Source organism: Globicephala melas, chromosome 2 (assembly GCF_963455315.2).
Source record: "Globicephala melas chromosome 2, mGloMel1.2, whole genome shotgun sequence".
NCBI lineage: Eukaryota > Metazoa > Chordata > Mammalia > Artiodactyla > Delphinidae > Globicephala > Globicephala melas.
The window spans coordinates 85,568,903-85,588,829 of NC_083315.2; the positions used below are offsets into that span (position 1 = coordinate 85,568,903).

General features: G+C 40.3%; 1 protein-coding gene across 2 annotated transcripts in view; it reads left to right on the plus strand.

The window, feature by feature from the left end:
• Window positions 1-19,927, plus strand: part of SHC4 (SHC adaptor protein 4) — a 126,595-nt gene that overhangs the window by 98,091 nt on the left and 8,577 nt on the right. For both annotated transcript variants that reach the window (XM_060294281.1, XM_030842672.3), the window contains 2 exons: window positions 3,130-3,309; window positions 17,125-17,378. In XM_060294281.1, the coding sequence (XP_060150264.1) occupies window positions 3,130-3,309; window positions 17,125-17,378 (434 nt within the window). The remainder of the gene's footprint in view (window positions 1-3,129; window positions 3,310-17,124; window positions 17,379-19,927) is intronic.

Sequence of the window (19,927 nt, forward strand, 5' to 3'; positions counted from 1 at the left end):
ATGTAGTCAGCTCATGCCAGTGCTCTGTGAGGGGCAGATGAGTCAGCGCCCTGCGCTAAGGGTTGACTTCGGGTCTTGAGAGCGTGGTGGGGTCACATTTGCTAAGAAAGGAAAACTGGTAGACATTCAGTCATCTGTTCATTCAGCTGACATTTTTCTTTTGCGCATCTGCTTCATACCAGGCATTGAAGATGAAGAAGATACTCAGAAAAATGGGTTCTAGTCTCTCCTCAGGACTCAAGGAATTTTCGGTCTCAAGGGGAAGACAGGGAAGTAAACAGAGACCTACAGTTTATTATGGAGTGGCACCTTACCCAGCCTGGGGTGGGGGGCGGGGGAGGAGGGAGGACTCAGTGGAAAGCTTCCTGAAGGAGGGGGATTCAGAGCAGAATCTTAAAGGACAAATAGGAGTTAGGTCAAGAAATGGATGGGAAGGATATTACAGCAAGAGATAAGTGTCATGTGCAGAGGCCCAATAGACACACAACTGAACAGTGAGAAGAACGCCTGCTGCAAGGCAGGCACTATGCTCAGTGAGGGGCTTACCCACAGTCTTTCATTTAATCCTCACAATGTATTTTAAGCTCAGCATCCCCATTTTACAGGTATGAAAACGGACAGAGAGGTTAAGTAACTTACCCCTGGCCACACAAATAGTAAGAAATACCACAGGGATCTGTGGAACCCAGGTCCATGTTAATTTAGAAGCAGACTTCTTACAAATACTGTTCATCATATTCCACTTTCAGTAAATTTTTTTTTTTTTTTTTTTTTTGCGGTACGCGGGCCTCTCACTGTTGTGGCCTCTCCCGTTGCGGAGCACAGGCTCCGGACGCGCAGGCTCAGCGGCCATGGCTCACGGGCCCAGCCGCTCCGTGGCATGTGGGATCTTCCTGGACCGGGGCACGAACCCGTGTCCCCTGCATTGGCAGGTGGACTCTCAACCACTGCGCCACCAGGGAAGCCCTCAGTAACTTTTTATGAGCAGGCACTCCTAAATAAATATTAATTCAATCATGCATCAGTTCTCTACACTGTGCTAATATATTGTGCATGTATTATAAAACACACACAGAAATAGAAAATTTCAGTTAAAGTTAATGATAGACATTTTTAAAAATTGTCTTGCTAGTTATAGTGGCTGAATACTATCATTAGGTAATATCTCAAGGTCTGGTATACATTTAGGGCATTATTGATAAAGAAAACAGACATAAATCCACATTTCAATCTTGATAATTTTAACTGTTAGGAGGCCGACATTCTGATCTAATTAGATTATGCTTGTTCGTAAGCTCAGAGTGTAGCTAAGGAGGAGCTTGTACTCAGTAAAAGAATGATCTTCAATCCTTGATTTTTTTGCAGTGATCCTTTAGCCACTTGTCCATTTGTGAAAGTAAGTTTAGTTTAAACTGGATAACATATTTCATAAATCCACTTAACCAAGTAAATGGAAACTGTCGTATGTTGCCAAAAGCAACAAAGAAACGAGGGGCCCTATTGCCCCTTCCTCTGTCAAATCCCACTCTTCCCTCAGAATATTCCACGTACAGATTATGACATGGGACAGGGTGACAGGCAGGATCGAACAGAGAGGAGCAAAGGAGGAGCAGATGGTAGGACTGTAGTCTTGACTGGGCTCCCCCTATCTGGTGTATTCTTAGGTTTCCATACTTGTGTTATAAGAATCACAGCACTCTTCACCATGGTGTGAAATCCAGTGGGCAGTTGGTCCTTTGAAGGGGTTTAGTTGACTGGAAGGAGTGATGTTTTGCGGTAAGACAATGAAATAACAATGTCACTGCTTCAGGTGCAGCCTCACGGGGATCTTGTATATGTATGGCCAAAACTATAAAGGTACTTGTGTAAACAGAAAGACAAAAACATTCTGTCCTGGCATTCTCAGGACAGGACCAGTTGAATGGTACAAAGTACCTCATGCCATCAGGTAGTAAAATATGGTGCTGTAATCCATTCAGGCAGTAACTATTTGTTGATGTGATAATGTGTTCCAGGCATATGCTAGAGGCAGGGGCTGCAGCTGTCAGCAAGACAGGATCTGTGTCTTCGTAGAACATGCAGTCTAGATGCAGTACAGATATTAAGAAACATCATAACATAATAGAATTAAGTACTCTTGTGGTATGGGCTTCAGAGGGAAGCAGAGAGACATAGTCTAGTCTGAGAAAGTCAGGGAGGGCTCTCTTGAGAAAGAGATGTTTAAACTGACCTCACCGAAGGATGAGGGTGCTGGAGAAGGGGAGGGAAGGGGGCATGTCAACCAGAGAAGATGGCCTTACAGTGGGGATTCTAGTGCAAGAAGGCCGATGTGAGCAGGGGCAGACTGGGGAGGACAGGGTTGCAGTGGAAGCTGGGTGCCCGGGAGCAGGGCCTGGGGCTTGTTGAAGAGTTTGAGTTGTATCCCAAGAGCAGTGGGAAGCAGTGAATGTTTTTAAACCTCTGAGAAGTAGGATCGGATTTTCAGTTGTAAAAAGATCATTTTGGCCACATGTATGGAATAGAATGGAGAGGAGAAGGCAGATTAAGGGGACAGAGGACGTAACCTGAGGGGTGAGTTCTTTCCATTAGATGACAGAATGAACATCAGCAGCTGGTGCAGGGCTGTGCTTGGTGAAACGAAACTTTGGCAATAAAGGGAAGACAGACTTCCCACTCTTACTAATTTAAAATTAAGTAACGAGTTTTTTGAAAAGCGGTTTCAATAACTAGTAGATATTCAAGTTCCACATGGCATGTGTGGTTTTCTTCGTCCCTGGGCTGCAGCTCTGAGCGGTGTCGTGTACGGGTTTGTGCTCTTTGCTGGCCGGTCAGCGTCCTTCCTCCGCTTGCTGTTCCTCTTTCACATCTTTCTGGTTTGTCTGCTGTCTGCTGTTGAAGCAAAGGGTCAGCTGAGGGACGGGCAGGGAGGTGCAGGGAGGCCAAAAGAGGGTGCTTTCCCTCAAAGACTGGTGCATATTTTGTTTTAACAGGTCAAATCTCAAAGTCAGTATTCAATCCTTGCATGGGATGGTCATGGCTTTTCCCTTCCTGTCAATTCTGGACTCAAACGTGATTTTATTTCTTGTTTCCAAAGCAAAAACACCGTACATTGATCTTTACTCACTACAGGTAATGCACACGAGAGAGGGGTACAGTCCCAAAGAGACACGTCATTGATGAAGCCTGCGTGCCGAGTGGATCTCTTTGACGACCCCTGCTACATCAATACGCAGACTCTTCAAAGCACGCTGGGCTCTGCCGGAAATCAAAGTCCAGCTCACCCACTGGGGACCCCGTGGTACCGTGAAAGTAAGTGGCTTCTCATTGCCTGTATTAGTTTCCTGTGCTGCTGTAACAAGTTACCACAAACTGGGTGTCTTAAAACAAGAGAAATGCATTCTCTCACAGTTATGGAGGCCAGAAGTCCTAAATCAGGAGGGCAGCAGGGTTGACTCCTTTTGGAGGCTCTGGAGGAGTACTGGTTTCATGTTGCTCTCCTAGCTTCTGGTGGCTGCCAGCAATTCTTGGTGTTCCTTAGCTTGTAGACATGTCACTCCAATCTCTGCCCTCGTCTTCACATGGCCTTACCCCTGTGTCTCAAATCTCCCTCTTCTTTCTCTTATAGGACAACAGCTTTCTCTTATAGGTAGGCCCAAAATCCAGGAAGATCTCATCTCGTGATCCTTAACTTAATTACATGTGCAAAGACCCTTTTTCCAAATTAGGTCACATATGCAGGTACCAGGGATCAGGACTTGAGCATATCTTTTGGGGGCCACTGTTCAACTCACTATACTGTCTCTCATTTTAAAGAATACTATTTCCTTGGCCTCATTTTTCAGAGAGTTAAAAGTATTCTTTCTTACCTCAATCCCTCACCACAGTTAATAAAAGTTAGAACTTTGTGGCGATGTTACGGATTTCAAGGTTTTGGAACTTTGATTTTGAATAATCTTTTCAAACACTTTAAATTGACTCCAACTTTTGCTTTCTGCTGTGTGCTTTTGCTGAAGGAAGGGCTGTCAAAGCCAGGAGATAATTTTGAATTTGTTTGTTTGCATGGGGAACAATGGCCACTGTTCCAACTCTGTTTAGTGATGGTGTTAATTTTATTCATTTCAAAACCCCTTAGTAAGTCATCTATATAGCACTAAAATAAGGTGACTTCTTTCTTCAACTAGGTACTGTGAGTAAAATACAGTAAGACAAACATCATTTTCCTGCCAGATTGCTTCCAGGGGTAAGTCCATAAACAGGAACATAAATAAATAAAAGTAAAACAAGTCAAAAGCCTACAATCAACTAAAAAATAAATTAAAAAATGCTTTTCATAAAGTACTGAAGCTTGTTGGGTTCAGAGATTGGTGTCAAATTTGGCTCACTCCAAAGATAGAGAATCAGTCGCTGAGAAAGTCCTTTCACTAGCCCAGGAGGTCCCTCTAGACTGCCAAGGGTGACTTTCCAGCTAGTGTGGCTGCAGTGACAGTAAAGTTTGGAAAGAGATTTTGCTGAGGCTGAGCTTCAATTGACCACCTTAACTCTCTAGACTGAGACAAAGGTTTTCATTACCAGCCAGGTGGCAAGTAGGCCATCTTCTTGCAAGCTTTCCAAGATCACTCTTGGCGACCAAACAACCCAGTTGGGTTCTCCAGAAGCAGACTCTGAGTTGGAGCTGGGCATGCAGGGTCTTTATTGGGATCAGTACCAGGAAGGGAGGGGAAGAAAGCAGGCTTGGGCAGAGGGAGAGGTGGAGCAACCATGCAGGCCTGACAGAGCCTCAGCCAACCCTACAGAGAGCATGTGGGGGCCCGTCAGAGTTGCCCCACATTGGGCCCAAGGGCAGGGCCTTTTAGCCCCACTTATCTCAGTCTTTGGATGTGTGCCATGAAGGAGGGCAAGCCATTGGGCAAGCAGCTCTCTGCAGCTGAGGCAGACCCTGAAGGTGTGGTCAGCTGGAGACCAGCCCCAGTAAAGCACCTGGGGTACTTGGTCCTTCCTTGAAGTGGGATCTGGGTAGTGCATCTCCATGTGCACCACAGAGAGCATCTTGTGCCATGGATGATGGGATATGCAATGAATTCAGATTTCTGCAGTGAATTTAACTGTTTAATGTAGAGTAGCCTGTGTGGATAAGGTAATATATGTTAGAGGGACAGTGTTTTGAAAAGAAGTTTCTGGACCCCAGGGGTTTTTTTTGTTTGTTTGTTTTTTAGGATAAATAATTGTATTTATTCGGGCTTCCCTGGTGGTGCAGTGGTTGAGAGTCCACCTGCCAATGCAGGGGACACGGGTTCGTGCCCCGATCCAGGAAGATACCACATGCCACGGAGCAGCTGGGCCCGTGAGCCATGGCCGCTGAGCCTGCGTGTCCGGAGCCTGTGCTCCGCAACGGGAGAGGCCACAACAGTGAGAGGCCCGTGTACAACAACAACAACAAAAAATTGTATTTATTCAAATATAGTTTTATTTTTATTGGGGTATAGTTGATTTATAGTGTTGTGTTGGTTTCAGGTGTACAGCAAAGTGAATCAGTTATACAGATACATATATCCACTCTTTTTAGATTCTTTTACCATATAGGCCATTGCAGAGAATTGAGTAGAGTTCCCTGTGCTGTACAGTAGGTCCTTATTAGTTACCTATTTTATATATAGTAGTGTGTATATGTCAGTCCCAGTCTCCCAATTTAGTCCCTTCCACCCCGCCTGCCTTGGACCTCAGGTTTTGGAAATAACTTTATAAGAGCATACACTCAATAGCTTCCATTTCATGGACTTTTCAAAGCAACAATTTTTTTTTTTGAGATGTTGGGGGTAGGAGTTTATTAATTTATTTTTTATTTATTTTTGCTGTGTTGGGTCTTTGTTTCTGTGCGAGGGCTTTCTCTAGTTGGGGCAAGCGGGGTCCACTCTTCATCGCGGTGCGCGGGCCTCTCACTGTCACGGCCTCTCTTGTTGTGGAGCACAGGCTCCAGACGCGCAGGCTCAGTAGTTGTGGCTCATGGGCCTAGTCACTCCGCGGCATGTGGGATCCTCCCAGACCAGGGCTCGAACCTGTGTCCCCTGCATTAGCAGGCAGAGTCTCAACCACTGTGCCACCAAGGGAGCCCCAAAGCAACAATATTTTATTAGAAAATACATTTAGTGGGTGGCCCAAATTATGTAATCTGGGATATTCCTTGATTTACAACTCCAGTTCCTTTATAAGCAAATCTTCAATGTTAAAAATCGTTATGGAACTTCCCTGGTGGCGCAGTGGTTGAGAATCTGCCTGCCAATGCAGGGGACATGGGTTTGTGCCCTGGTCTGGGAAGATCCCACGTGCTGCGGAGCAACTAAGCTCATGCCCACAACTGTTGAGCCTGCGGGCCACAACTACTGAAGCCGCGCTCCTAGAGCCCATGCTCCACAGCAAGAGAAGCCACCGCACTGAGAAGGCTGTGCACCGCAACGAAGAGTGGCCCCCGGTCGCTGCAACTAGAGAAAGCCCACGTGCAGCAATGAAGACCCAATGCAGCCAAAAATAAATAAATTAAATAAATAAATTTTAAAAAATCGTTATAACTCAAGCAAAGAAACTTTGCCTCTTGTCATAGACAATTCAATAATATGAAAGGCAAATTTAATCCATAATAACATTCCTGTCATTAGCTGAAAGTAAATAAGGCTTGTTCTGTCTAAAACTATAATGTCAAAATGCGTTTTCATTGATTCTAGCCTCTTTCTTTTTTCATCCTTTTTCCCTCTCCCTGCCTTAGTGGCAATATGTTTAATAATTTAGGCCTCTGGTTCTCTCTCACTCTTTATTTCCATTTGGGATTTAATGTACCATAGCCCTCCTGGACTTCTTGCTACCCCTTTGAGGTTAATTTCAGTGTATCACTGCTCCCTCCAAAAAAAATTAACTCCAACTCCAAAAGTATAAATAATGTTGATTTAAGAAAATCTAGTAAGATGGAGTAGGGATAACTTTATATATAACGTTCTGCAGAATGTCTTAAATACACCTCTTAACGTTTCCCCCCTAATGTTTCCTCCTGTTTCTTTCCTTCCTCCTGCAAAAATCCTCTTTATCTTCTTTAAGCATACTTAGCCTCCCTTACCCAGATTAGTTACTAATTAGTTCAGTAAAACAAAACAAAAACAAATCCAGAGACAGGAACCTAATATATCTCAAGTATGCCTTCAGGGCTCCTCACTTCATCCTGTCACACTGCGAACATAGGAAAAGCTCTAACACAATCTTTAGTCTGATCAAACATGGCAGAAGGAAACCATTAGTACTGAAACTAATTTTTGTATTGATTTATTATTAGTTTCAGTCTTAGCTTCCATAACAAAGAACCCCCCCTAAATCCCATAGTGTAAAAAGGACTGAAGTTTATTTATTTTAGCTAATAGCCCAAAGATGGATGGTATAGGACTGGTGGGACAGCTTTGCCATTGTGACACTTGGCTTCCATCTCTGGTCTAAGAGCTTCAATTTGGTCTAAGGTCTTCTATCTTTAGTCTAAAAGCTTGAGCTCTCACCATCCCATCTGTATTCAGCCAGTGGGAAGTAAGAAAGGCACGTGGAGTACACACATGTTTCTTGAAAGGACATGACCCAGAAGTGGCAGACATCATTTGTTCTTACCTGCCATTGGCAGAACTTAGACATGGGGCCATACCTAGCTTCACGTTACTCTAGCTGGGTGGCCATGTGCCCAGCTAAAAATAATTAGGAATTCCATAATGTAATGAAAGGGAGAATAGATATTGGCACACAATTAACTGTCCCTGCCACTGCATACCTTTCTGCCACTCAAATATGCATGAGCTCTTCTTTTCACTTAGAACATATGCCTTCTCCCAAAGGGAGACCTTGCAAATACCCCGAAGAGTTACAGCATCCAGCCTAAAGTCTGTGACATCTGGGTGATATGAAGTCCTCTCAATCAAGATTGGATGGGAATCCTTACTATTTGCCAAGTTGTCTGCCCTCTTCCACACCCAAAATTAGTGGTGGAAGAGGAATAAGATAGCCTCAATAAAAACCCACATTCACAAAAGGGAAGCAGGCAAAACACACAGTGGTCATTGGTCCATAGTGATTACCAAATCCTGCCAGGCAGTAATTGTGAAGACTCCCTGAGCCGGAAGTGGAGAAAGTGATTTGCTTGGCCTGTGGTTCAGTGTTATGGGAGGAATCTCCTTGTCCATTGTTATCTGGGTGGTTCCTGCTGTTATCCTTCGTGTGTCCATCTAAAGTAGATGTTGGAGAAAGTGCCTTTCTTGGGGCTTCACCACTTGTACAGCTTATTTCCTGTTGATGTGGGTTTGAGAGATTGGAGTTTGCTTTAGAGGCCAGAAAGCCATAGACAAGAAGGGATTGTCATTTCTTGGCAATGTATCTTCCTTAAAAACTTAGTAGGATTTCACTCTGTCCATTTAGAGTCAGTTCTACATGAAATTTCCCATAATATTCTTTCACTGTCCTTTTATTGCATGAAGAATGCTTTCTCTCTTCCTCTTATTTGTAGTTTCTGTGTTGTTTTTTCCTTGATCACTGATCTTTGAGATTTATTAATTTAACTGTTGTTTCCAAAGGACCCAGGTTTTGTTTTAATTTTTTTCTATTTTTTTGTTTTCTGTTTCATTGACTTCCATTTTTTATCTTTATTATGTCTTCCTTCTACTCTCTTTGGATTAAATTTCCTCCTCTTTATCTAGCTTGTACTACATTTTCTTCTATTGCCTTTATAGTTTTATTTCCAAATAAAATATTTATTTCACTTGAACTTTATATTTTCTATGAGGTAGGGGGTCTAACTTAATTTTATCTATGAAAGTGATCTAATTTTCCAAACAACATGGACTAAATAATGTTCTCTTTCTCTAGTGCCACTCTCCATTTTACTAGATTCCTTCTACATGTGTGAATCTGTTTCTGGGCCTTTATTCTGCTTTTTATATTGGCCCACTTGCTTGTTGTATACCAGTATATTAATTACTATATATGAATTACTGTGGCTTTTTAATATATCTTAATAGACATGTAATTTTTCCTTTGTATTACAGATTAATTTTTTTTCTTAGTACCACCTCGATCTTTCACTTAGGCTTAACATTTTATGTTAACATCTTATTTTACCAACTTTTTAGACACTTTATAGAGGTGAATGTATTCTTCCCCTCAGTAACACGATAAATTTCTATTTTATAGTTTTCACACACCCAGTAATCCATACTGATAAATAATATACAGTTGATTCTCATAATTTGTGGGTTCCATATTTGAGAATTTGCTTACTTGCTAAGATTTATTTGTAATCCCAGAATCAGTACTCGTGGCACGTTTGTGGTCATTTGTGGATATGTGCAAAGCAACAAAAATTTTGTGTCACCCAATGTGCACATTCCCAGCTGACGTCAAACAAGGCGACACTCTGCTTTCTTGTTTCAGCTCATACTGTAAACAAGTGAACTTTTGTGGTCTACTTAGTGCTGCATTTCCCACATTTTTGTGCTACCTCTTGATGACCTTGCTGTTTAAAATGACCCCCAAGTGTAGTGCTGAAGTGCTGTCTAGTGTTCCTAAGTGCAAGAAGGCTGTGATGTGCCTTACAGAGAAAATATGTGTCTTAGATAAGCTGAGTTCAGGCATGAGTTACAGTGCTGTTGGCCATGAGTTTAGTGTTATTAAATCAACAGTATATACTAAATAAGGTGTCTAAACCCAAACACACATAAAACAAGTTTATGTAATGATTGATGGATTGATGAAAATATTGTGACCTGAAGCTTGGTAGAACCTAACCCTGCATTTGTCCTAGGGGCAGTGGTTCCGTTTTCACTAAATCAGTGTTCTGGCAATTTTATAAAATATAACTACTTGCATAAAGAGACTGCTTATGGTCCTCCAGAATCAGAGGTGGAGTCTTATAACACGTGGGGAGAAAAGGGTAGGCTTTTCTTCCCACAACAGAAAACTGAGGATTATCCCCCAACCCTGACACTTTTCTCACAAAAGTATATCCCTCTTCTGATTTTCCCTTTAGTTAGGTGGCTATCTTGACTCTTGTATACATTTTTAATTCTATAAACAGTGTTTTTAATTAAAAAGTAATACAAACACTCATAGAAGAAATCAAAATAATAAATAATGCTATTTTAAAATATGTACCTTCCCAAGGCTTAACACCATATACAGTTCCCTAAGATATTAGGAGTTCCTTCTGACTACTTCCAAAATGTTAATGCATGGTTAAGTATTTAGCTATCTACTTAAGTACCTCTGTCTGTCTACAGATAGATCTAATGATCAATCTATCTATCTAATCATTCTTCTTTAAAACGAAATGGAGTATCCCCTTCTGTACTTGTTCTTTTTCACTCCTCTATTTTAGAGATTTGTCCAAAGTAGCACATAATATTTTGTAGTTTTCTTTTTTTCCAGTTTTATTGAGATAAAATTTGACATATAGCATTGTATTGGTTTAAGGTACGCAACATACTGATTTTATATATATATATATATATTGCAAAACGATTACCACGCTAAGTTTAGTTAACATCCATCACCTCACATAGTTAGTTTTTTTTTCTTTGTGATGAGAACTTTTAAGATCTACCCTCAGCAACTTTCAAATATGCAATACAGAATTGTTAACTATAGTTGCCATGTTGTACATTACATCCCCAGAACTTATTTATCTTATAACTAGAAGATTGCACCTTTTTAGCATTTCCCCCATCCCTCACTCTCTGTCTCTGGCAATCACCCATCTGTTTTCTGTTTCTATGAGTTCTGTTTTTTTGGATTCCACATATAAGTGAGATCACACAGTGTCTTTCTCTGTCTGACTTACTTTATTTAGCATAATGCCTTCAAGGTCTATCCTTGTTGCAGTTGGCAGGACTTCCTTCTTTTTTATGGCTTAATCATATTCCACTGTGTATTTATATCATCTATTCATCTGCCAGTAGATACTTAGATTGTTTCCATGTCTTGGCTATCAGAAGTGATGCTTCAGTGCACATGGGGGTGTGGATATCTTTGCAAGATAGTGATTTCATTCCCTTCAGATATATACCCAGAAGTGGAATTGCTGGACCATATGGCAGTTTTTTAAAAGAATGTTTGAAGAACCTTCATTCTGTTTTCCATATGGCTGCACCAATTTACATTCTCACCAATAGTGCACAAGCGTTCTCTTTTCTCACCAACACTTAACCTCTTGTCTTTTTGATGATAGCCATTCCAACAGGTGTGAGGTGATATTTCATGTGGTTTGATTTACATTTTCTTGATGACTAGTGATATTGAGCATCTTTTCATATACCTGTTGGCCATTTGTGTGTCTTCTTTGGAGAGATGTCTATTCAGTTCCTCTGCCCATTTTTTAATTGGATTTTTTTTTTTTGCTATTGAGTTGTATGTGTTCTTTATATATTTTGGATATTAACCCCTTATCAGATAAATGATTTGCAAATATTTTTTCCCATTCTGTAGGTTGCCTTTTCCTTTTATTGATGGTTTCCTTGGCTGTGCAAACTTTTGGTTTGATGTAGTCCCAACTTGCTTGTTTTTGCTTTCTTTGCCTTTGCTTTTGGTGTCAAATCCAAAAAAACATCACCAAGACTGATGTCAAGGAGCTTACCCCTTGTTTTCTTCTAGGAGTGTTATGATTTCAGGTCTTATGTTCAAGTCTTTAGTCCATTTTGAGTTGATTTTTGTGTATGGTGCAAGATAGGCATCCAGTTTCATTCTTTTACATGTGGCTGTCCAGTTTTCCCAGCACCATTTATTGAAGAGACTATCCTGTCCCCATTGTCTGTTCTTGGCTCCTTTGTTGTAAATTAATTGACCCTATATGTATGGATTTATTTCTTGGTTCTCTGTTTTGTTCTGTTGATCTATGTGTCTGTTTTTATGCCAATACCATACTGCTTTGATTACTATAGCTTTGTAATATAGTTTGAAATCAGGACACACCATGCCTTCAGCTTTATCCATCTTTCTCAGGATTGCTTTGGCTAGTTGAGATTTTTTTGTGGTTCCATACAAGTTTTAGGATTGTTTATTCTTTTTCTGTGAAAAATGCCATTGAAAAATTTTTTTTTTTTTTGTGGTATGCGGGCCTCTCACTGTTGTGGCCTCTCCCGTTGTGGAGCACAGGCTCCGGACACGCAGGCTCAGCGGCCATGGCTCACGGGCCCAGCCACTCCGTGGCATGTGGGATCTTCCCGGACCGGGGCACGAACCCGTGTCCCCTGCATCGGCAGGTGGACTCTCAACCACTGCGCCACCAGGGAAGCCCCCATTGAAATTTTGATAGGGATTGTATTGAATCTATAGATTGCTTTGGGTAGTATGGACATTTAAAAAATGTTAATTATTCTAATCCATGAACACAAAATTTCTTTCCATTTGTTTGTATCTTCTTCAGTTTCTTTCATCAATGTCTTATAGTTTTCAGTGTATAGATCTTTCACTTCCTTGGTTAAGTTTATTCTTAAGTATCTTTTTCTTTTTGAAGTTATCATAAATGGGATTGTTTTCCTAATTTCTCTGATAGTTTATTAGTGTATAGAAATGCAAGTAATTTTTGTGTATTAATTTTGTATCCTGCAACTTTACTGACTTTGTTTATTCTAACAGTTTCTCTTTTTTTGGTGGAGTTTTAAGGTTTTCTATATATAATGTCACCTGCAAATAGGACAGTTTTACTTCTTCCTTTCTGATATGGATGTCTTTTATTTATTTTTCTTGCCTAATTGCTCTGGCTAGGACTTCCAATACTATGTTGAATAAAAGTGGTGAGAATGGGCATCCTTGTCTTGTTCCTGATCTTTTATACCTGGAATAAATGCCACTTGATGCTTTTAATGTATTGTTGAATTTGGTTTGTTAATATTTTGTTGAGGATTCTTGCATCTATGTTCACATGTGATACTGGCCTGTAATTTTCTGTTCTTGTGGTATCCTTGTTTGGTTTTGGTAGTAGTGTAACACTGGGCTTGTAAAATGTGTTTGGAAATGTTCCCTCCTATTTTTTGGATGGGATTGAGAAGAATTGATATTAATTACTCTTTAAATGTTTGGTAGAATTCCCTAATGAAGCCATCTGGTTGTGGACCTTTTTTTTTGTTGGTAGGTTTTTGATTAGTTGTTCAATCTTCTTACTAGTAATTCTTCTGTTCAGATTTTCTATTTCTTCATGATTGTCTTAGTGGGTTGTATGTTTTTAGGGATCTAAATCTATCCATTTTTTCTAAGTTATCCAATTTGTTGGCATAAAATTGTTCAGAGTAGTCTCTTATGATCCTTTGTATTTGTGTGGTATCATTTGTAATGTCTCCTTTTTCTTTTCTGATTTTATTTATTTGAGTCCTCTCTCTTTGGTCTTGGTCAGTCTAGCTAAAGTTTCGCTTATTTTGTTTATCGTTTAAAAAAACAGCTTAGTTTCTTTTCTATTGTATTTTTACTCTCTATTTCATTTATTCCTGTTCTGATCTTTGTATTTTTCTTTCCTTCTATTAAATTTGGGCTTAGTTTGTTTTTCATTTTATAGTTCCTTGAGGTGTAAAGTTAGGTTGTTTATTTGCAATCTTTCATTTTTCTTATGGATGGAGGCGTTAATTGCTAAAAACTTGACTCTTAGAACTGTCTTTGCTGCATCCCATAAGTTTTGGTACATAGTTTTCATTTGTCTCAAAATATTTTAATTTTCAATTAAATTACTTGCCTCAAGTTATATTCTGACTTCTCCTTTGATTTCTTCTTTGATCCATTGGTTGTTCAGTGGCATGTTTTTTAATCTCCATGTATTTGTGAATTTTCCAATTTTCTTCTTGTAATTGATTTCTAGTTTCATATCACTTTGGTTGGAAAAGATGCTTGATATGATTTCCATATCCTTAAATTTATTAAGACTTGTTTTGTGGCCTAACATGTGATCTGTCCTGGGGAGTGTCCCATGTGTGCTTGAGAAGAATGTGTATTCTTTTGCTTGGAATGTTCTGTAAATGTCTGTTAAGTCAATCTGATCTAATGTGTAATTTAAGTCCAGTGTTCCTTATGATTTTCTGTGTGAATGATCTATCTATTTTTGAAAGTGGGGTATTAAAGTCCCATACTCTAATTGTATTGCTGTTGATTTCTCCCTTCAGGTCTGTTAATATTTGCTTTATATATTTAGGTGCTCCTATGTTGGTTGCATATTTTTTTTATTTTCAATTGTTTTATAGTATTCTATTGTATGAGTGAATCATAATTTGTATAACCAATCCTTTATTGATGGACATCTCATTTTTCCCTGTCCTTTGCTAGTATAATGATCAATACTGTCAAAAAAATCCATTTACATGTGCTTTAAAAAAAATTGAATGCATCAATATGCTGTCTTCACAGTTCACATTGGTTTCTTTAGATGTCTTGTTCTTTCTTTCTCATTGGAATTACTTGCAATTGTTTAATCCAGATTTTAGATGTTAGATTTTTTTCTCTTCCTTAAACCATATTCCCCCATTTCAAAAGTTTTACTCACCAGATACATATGGGTGTGGATATTCATATATATCTTGTTTTCCTGAATTTCTGGTTGTGACACTGTGTCTTTAGTTGCTAATGGGAACTCCAAGATGACATGATTATTTTCTTCCATGATTCCTGTCACTTTTTTCTTTTTTGATCTCAGTTCAATCCAGAGTGATTTAAGCAACCTTCCTTGTTGCTTCCTTAACTGTCAGTACTTCTGAGAAAATATAATTATATCAAGTTAATAATTCATTAAATAGTATATGGAAATTATATATAATTAACTGTATTTAAATTATGATTATATTTTTCAAAGTCAACTTTATGTATGAAAAGGAGTCCATACTAGACAATGCACCACAATGTTAAAGAGTGGTTGTATTTGGTGATAGGATGAAAAGTGATTAATTTTCTTTGTTTTTCTGTGTTTACCAGATTTTTTTAAAAAATGTGTAACTTTTAAACTTAAAGCAAAAGTTTAAAAAATATGTTAGATATTCTGCTTTTAGAAAAATTATATTTTCAGCAAATGTTTGGATGATTGAAAATCTCCCAGCTTTTAGAAAAGTTATATTTTCAGCAAATGTTTGGATGATTGAAATTGTGCTAATTTGGGAAACTATGTTAGGAAAATAATGTCCATATCCTCAGGCTGGCCCATGATCTATTGCCTCTTTTCAAGATGATATAATGTCTGTTTTTCTTTTGTTTTGTTCTTGTCCAAGAGTGCTCCACAATCTCAGAATAAACCAAAAACCATCATGCACTAAGATGTGTGCACCTACATACACATGCATGCATCTCCCTCACACTCACACACTTTCTCTCTCACGTACACAAACACACACACAACTACTCATCAGAAGTTCTCTATTATGCCTGAAAGCAGGCAGCACTAAGGCCAACTACAAATATTATTCATCAAATCTGGACATATTTCTTCAGACTTTTTCTGGTAACCATAGGTAGAACCTGATTGTAGAGGAGAATATGTTTAGCCACTAGATACAGACTGAAGATATTTTGAAAAAGTTATATTCATGAATGCTGCATCGAAATTGTGATATGCAGAGAGAAGTTCTTAAATAGTGCCCAAACTATAACATATTAATAGGAGACTGGATTATGTCTACAGGGCACTTGTTTTGTGTAAGTTATAAAACTTAAAGTCAAGAGGATTTCTCATTTGTGAGACCCCTGTGTAAGGACATGTAAACATTCCTTTGCATTTATAAAGAGAAAGCTGGTTTCTATGCAAAAGATCCTTTGAATTTAAAAAGACAAAGTCTGATTTCTATGGTTATTTTCCTAGTAAATTTGCCATATTAAACATACAACTTTTGGGAATTCCTTGGTGGTCCAGTGGTTAGGACTCCATGCTTCCACTGCAGGGGGCACAGGTTCAGTCCCTCACTGGGGAACTAAGATCACGCATGCTGTGCAGCACAGCCAAAAAAAATACATAAATAAGCAAACATACAACTTTTACCTGGATTCAGACCTGAGAATTTTGTGTTATTCCTTCTAGAGATGCTGTATATCATCCTGATAGCTTTGCTGTCTATTTAGGGACCTTTGTGGGTTATACAGAAGTAGAGTGGCTAGACCAGTTTTGAAAATTAAAAGATTTTCTCATCCAAGCCAAATTTTAGAGTGTGGTGATTAAGAACCAGGGCTCTGATGATAGATCTCATTTCAAATTGCAGATCTACACGTATTAGCAGTGTGACTTTGGGTAAGTCATTTAACCTTTTAAAAGATCCATTTCCTTCCCATTTAATTTTGAGAGCCAAACAGGATAATACATGTAAAGCATTGAGCAGTGCCTATCGTACTCAATAAATGTGAGCTACATAATAATTGTTATTACTGTGAGTACCAATAATACTATAAAGGGCTACCTGGATGTACCTTCTCATCCCCAGTGCTCTCAACTCTGGATAACATTCTGTAGAGCCATGGGAACTTGCCTCAGGCCATGCCTCCCTGATGATTACCTTCTTCTACTTGATCAATTCTGCTTTGTCCAGGCAGGGGAATTACACAAACAGCAAAGTGGTCATTTACTAGGAATGCTGTAAGCTTCAGCACGGCTTTAAAGTTGACGGACAGAAGCATCTCTGAAGCACATTAGTAATTTGGTTTAAAAGAAAAAGCTCAATATTAAAAAGTGGGCATAGCCCAAAGTTACTGTAGGCATTTTCAAAGCATTTGAGAATGTTTTAGAAGTTATCTATAGTCCAGGTACAGCACAAACCTCTTTCTCTTTAACATACAGCCCATGGGACATAAAGAGACTCTCTCTGCACTTATGAAAGCAGTTCTTATGGGTCAGTTCCATTTCTCATTTGAAAGGAAAACTGCACCTGGGCAAGGCTTTCCTGGTAACAGAAGCCAAAGGCAATGTTTGGATCTACCATTAAATTAGAGACTGTTGGAAATTCTAGAAACAAAAACCCCATTTGTTCCAGAAATAGCACTATTTAAAGAGTGCCTGGCACACAGTAGGTCCTCAAATTATATCTGGTGAGTGAATGAATGAATGAATGAAAGGATGGATGAGGAGGTAACTTGGTGGTGTCTCTCTTTGTATTTTGACTTCAGAGGCACCAGAAACTGTTCAGCCAGGTGCCACGGCCCAGCCTGCCAGCTCACATTCTTTGCCACACATTAAGCAGCAGCTGCGGAATGAAGACTGCTACCACGGCAAGCTGAGCAGGAAAGCAGCAGAGAGCCTCTTGGTAAAGGATGGGGACTTTTTGGTTCGAGAGAGTGCAACATCTCCTGGCCAGTATGTGCTGAGTGGGCTACAGGGAGGCCAGGCAAAACATCTTCTCCTGGTGGATCCCGAAGGCAAGGTATTATTGACCCCCATTAGAGTTTCACAGGATCTTGTGATTCAGGTTGCTCTGAGTGATAGGTCTAAAGCCTGATACTGAAGAGTGTTTAAGGTTAAGGGTTTACTTTTCTTGAACCCTCCAGCTAGAGCAGGAAGTGGTAAATAGAGGCTAGTGGAGGGGTTTGAGTGGGAGCCACCCTAGAGGATCACTTAGAGGACAGCCTCTTTCTGCCCTTCTCAGTGCAGTTCAGTGAGTTAAATGAATACCTCCTACATGGAAGTACAGGAATTCATAGTTAACTATTGATCAGTATCACATACAGAGTCCTTGCTCTCAGGGTGCTTATAATTTCATAAGACGATGCTTAAATAATTATGGATGAATAACATAAGAATGGTTCAACCAAAGCATTATGGTGTTTCTCAGGATAGAAGGGGGTGCTCCAATTGAGGCAAACTGAAAAGGCTTCTTGCAGGGTCTGACATGTAAGAGGAACCTTGAAAGAGGGCAAAAGTTTTAAAGGGAGACATTTGGAGCATAAGGAAGGAATCACAGGAGCAAACAGAGCGGTAGAATGGTATTAAATAAAAGAGGTATGGCTAGAGCGGAGGATACCTGTAGACAGAAATGATCCTGGACAAAAAACAATTATCAAAATAGTAATAGTAAGTTCTTCTCTATAAATAATTACTATAAATGTCAGTGGATTAAACTTCCCAAACAAAAGATGCAGAATAACTGGATGGAGAGCTAAATGGACAGGATCCAACTACATGTATGCTATTTATAGGAGGCTCACTTTAGATTTAAGGACACACATAGGCTGAAAGTGAAAGGATGGAAAAAGATATTACATGCAAATAATAACCAAAAGAGAGCAGAGGTGGTCATACTTTTATGAGGCAAAATATTTGTAGGAATATATATGATAGAATGTATCAAAAAGTAACATGGCAAAAAGGTTGCTTGCAAATTTGGATTGGGTGACAGTGTTTACCATTTTCCTAACTGGGAATGACAGTTGCTTTAAAAAGGTAATGGGGGGGGACCTTAAATATGGCAGAGGAGTAAGACGTGGACATCACCTTCCTTCCCACAAATACATCAAAAATACATCTACATGTGGAACAACTCCTACAGAACACCTCCTGAATGCTGGCAGAAGACCTCAGACTTCCCAAAAGCAAGAAACTCCCCATGTACCTGGGTAGGGCAAAAGAAAAAATAAAAATCAGAGACAAAAGAATAGGGACGGGACCTGTACCTCTGGGAGGGAGCTGTGAAGGAGGAAAAGTTTCCACACACTAGGAAGCCCCTTCACTGGAGGAGACGGGGGGGTGGATCGGGGGGAAGCTTCGGAGCCATGGAGGAGAGCGCACCAACAGTGGTGTAGAGGGAAAAGCGGAGAGATTCCTGCACAGAGGATCTGTGCTGACCAGCACTCACCAGCCTGAGAGGCTTGTCTGCTCACTCGCCAGGGTGGGTGGGGGCTGGGAACTGAGGCTCGGGCTTCAGAAGTCAGATCCCAGGGAGAGGACTGGGGTTGGCTGAGTGAACACAACCTGAAGGGGGCTAGTGCGCCACAGCTAGCCGGGAGGGAGTCCACGAAAAAGTCTGGAACGCCTAAGAGGCAAGAGACCATTGTTTCGGAGTGCACGAGGAGAGGGGATTCAGAGCACCGCCTAAACGAGCTCTGGAGACGGGCAGGAGACACGGCTATCAGCATGGACACCAGAGACGGCCATGAAATGCTAAGGCTGCTGCTGCAGCCACCAAGAAGCCTGTGTGCAAGCACAGGTTACTATCCACACCTCCCCTCCTGGGAGCCTCTGCAGCCCACCACTACCAGGGTCCCATGATCCACAGACAACTTCCCTGGGAGAACACGTGTTGCACCTCAGGCTGTTGCAACGTCACGCTGGCCTCTGCCTCCGCAGGCTCGCCCCGCATTCTGTACCCCTCCCTCCACCTGGCCTGACTGAGCCAGAGGCCCCTAATTAGCCACTCCTTTAACTGCCTCCTGTCTGGGTGAAGAGCAGAAACCAGAGGGCGACCTACATGAAGATGCGAGGCAAAATCCACAGCTGAACCCAGGAGCTGTGTGAACAAAGAAGAGAAAGGGAAATCTCTCCCAGCAGCCTCAGGAGCAGCAGATTAAATCTCCACAATCAGCTTCATGTACCCTGCATCTGTGGAACACCTGAATAGACAACGAACCATCCCAAAATTGAGGTGGTGGACTTTGGGAGCAACTGTAGACTTGGGGTTTGCTTTCTGCACCGAATTTGTTTCTGGTTTTATGTTTATCTTAGTTTAGTATTTAGAGCTTATTATCATTGGTAGATTTGTTTATTGATTTGGTGGCTCTCTTCCTTTTTTTTTAATGTAGATATATGTATATATATATGTATATATATATTTTTTCCTTATTCTCTTTTTGTGAGTGTGAATGTTTATTCTTCTTTGTGTGATTTTGTCCGTATAGGTTTGCTTTTACCATTTCTCCTAGGGGTCTGTCTGTCCATTTTTTTTTTTTAGTATAGTTTTTAACACTTGTTATCATTGGT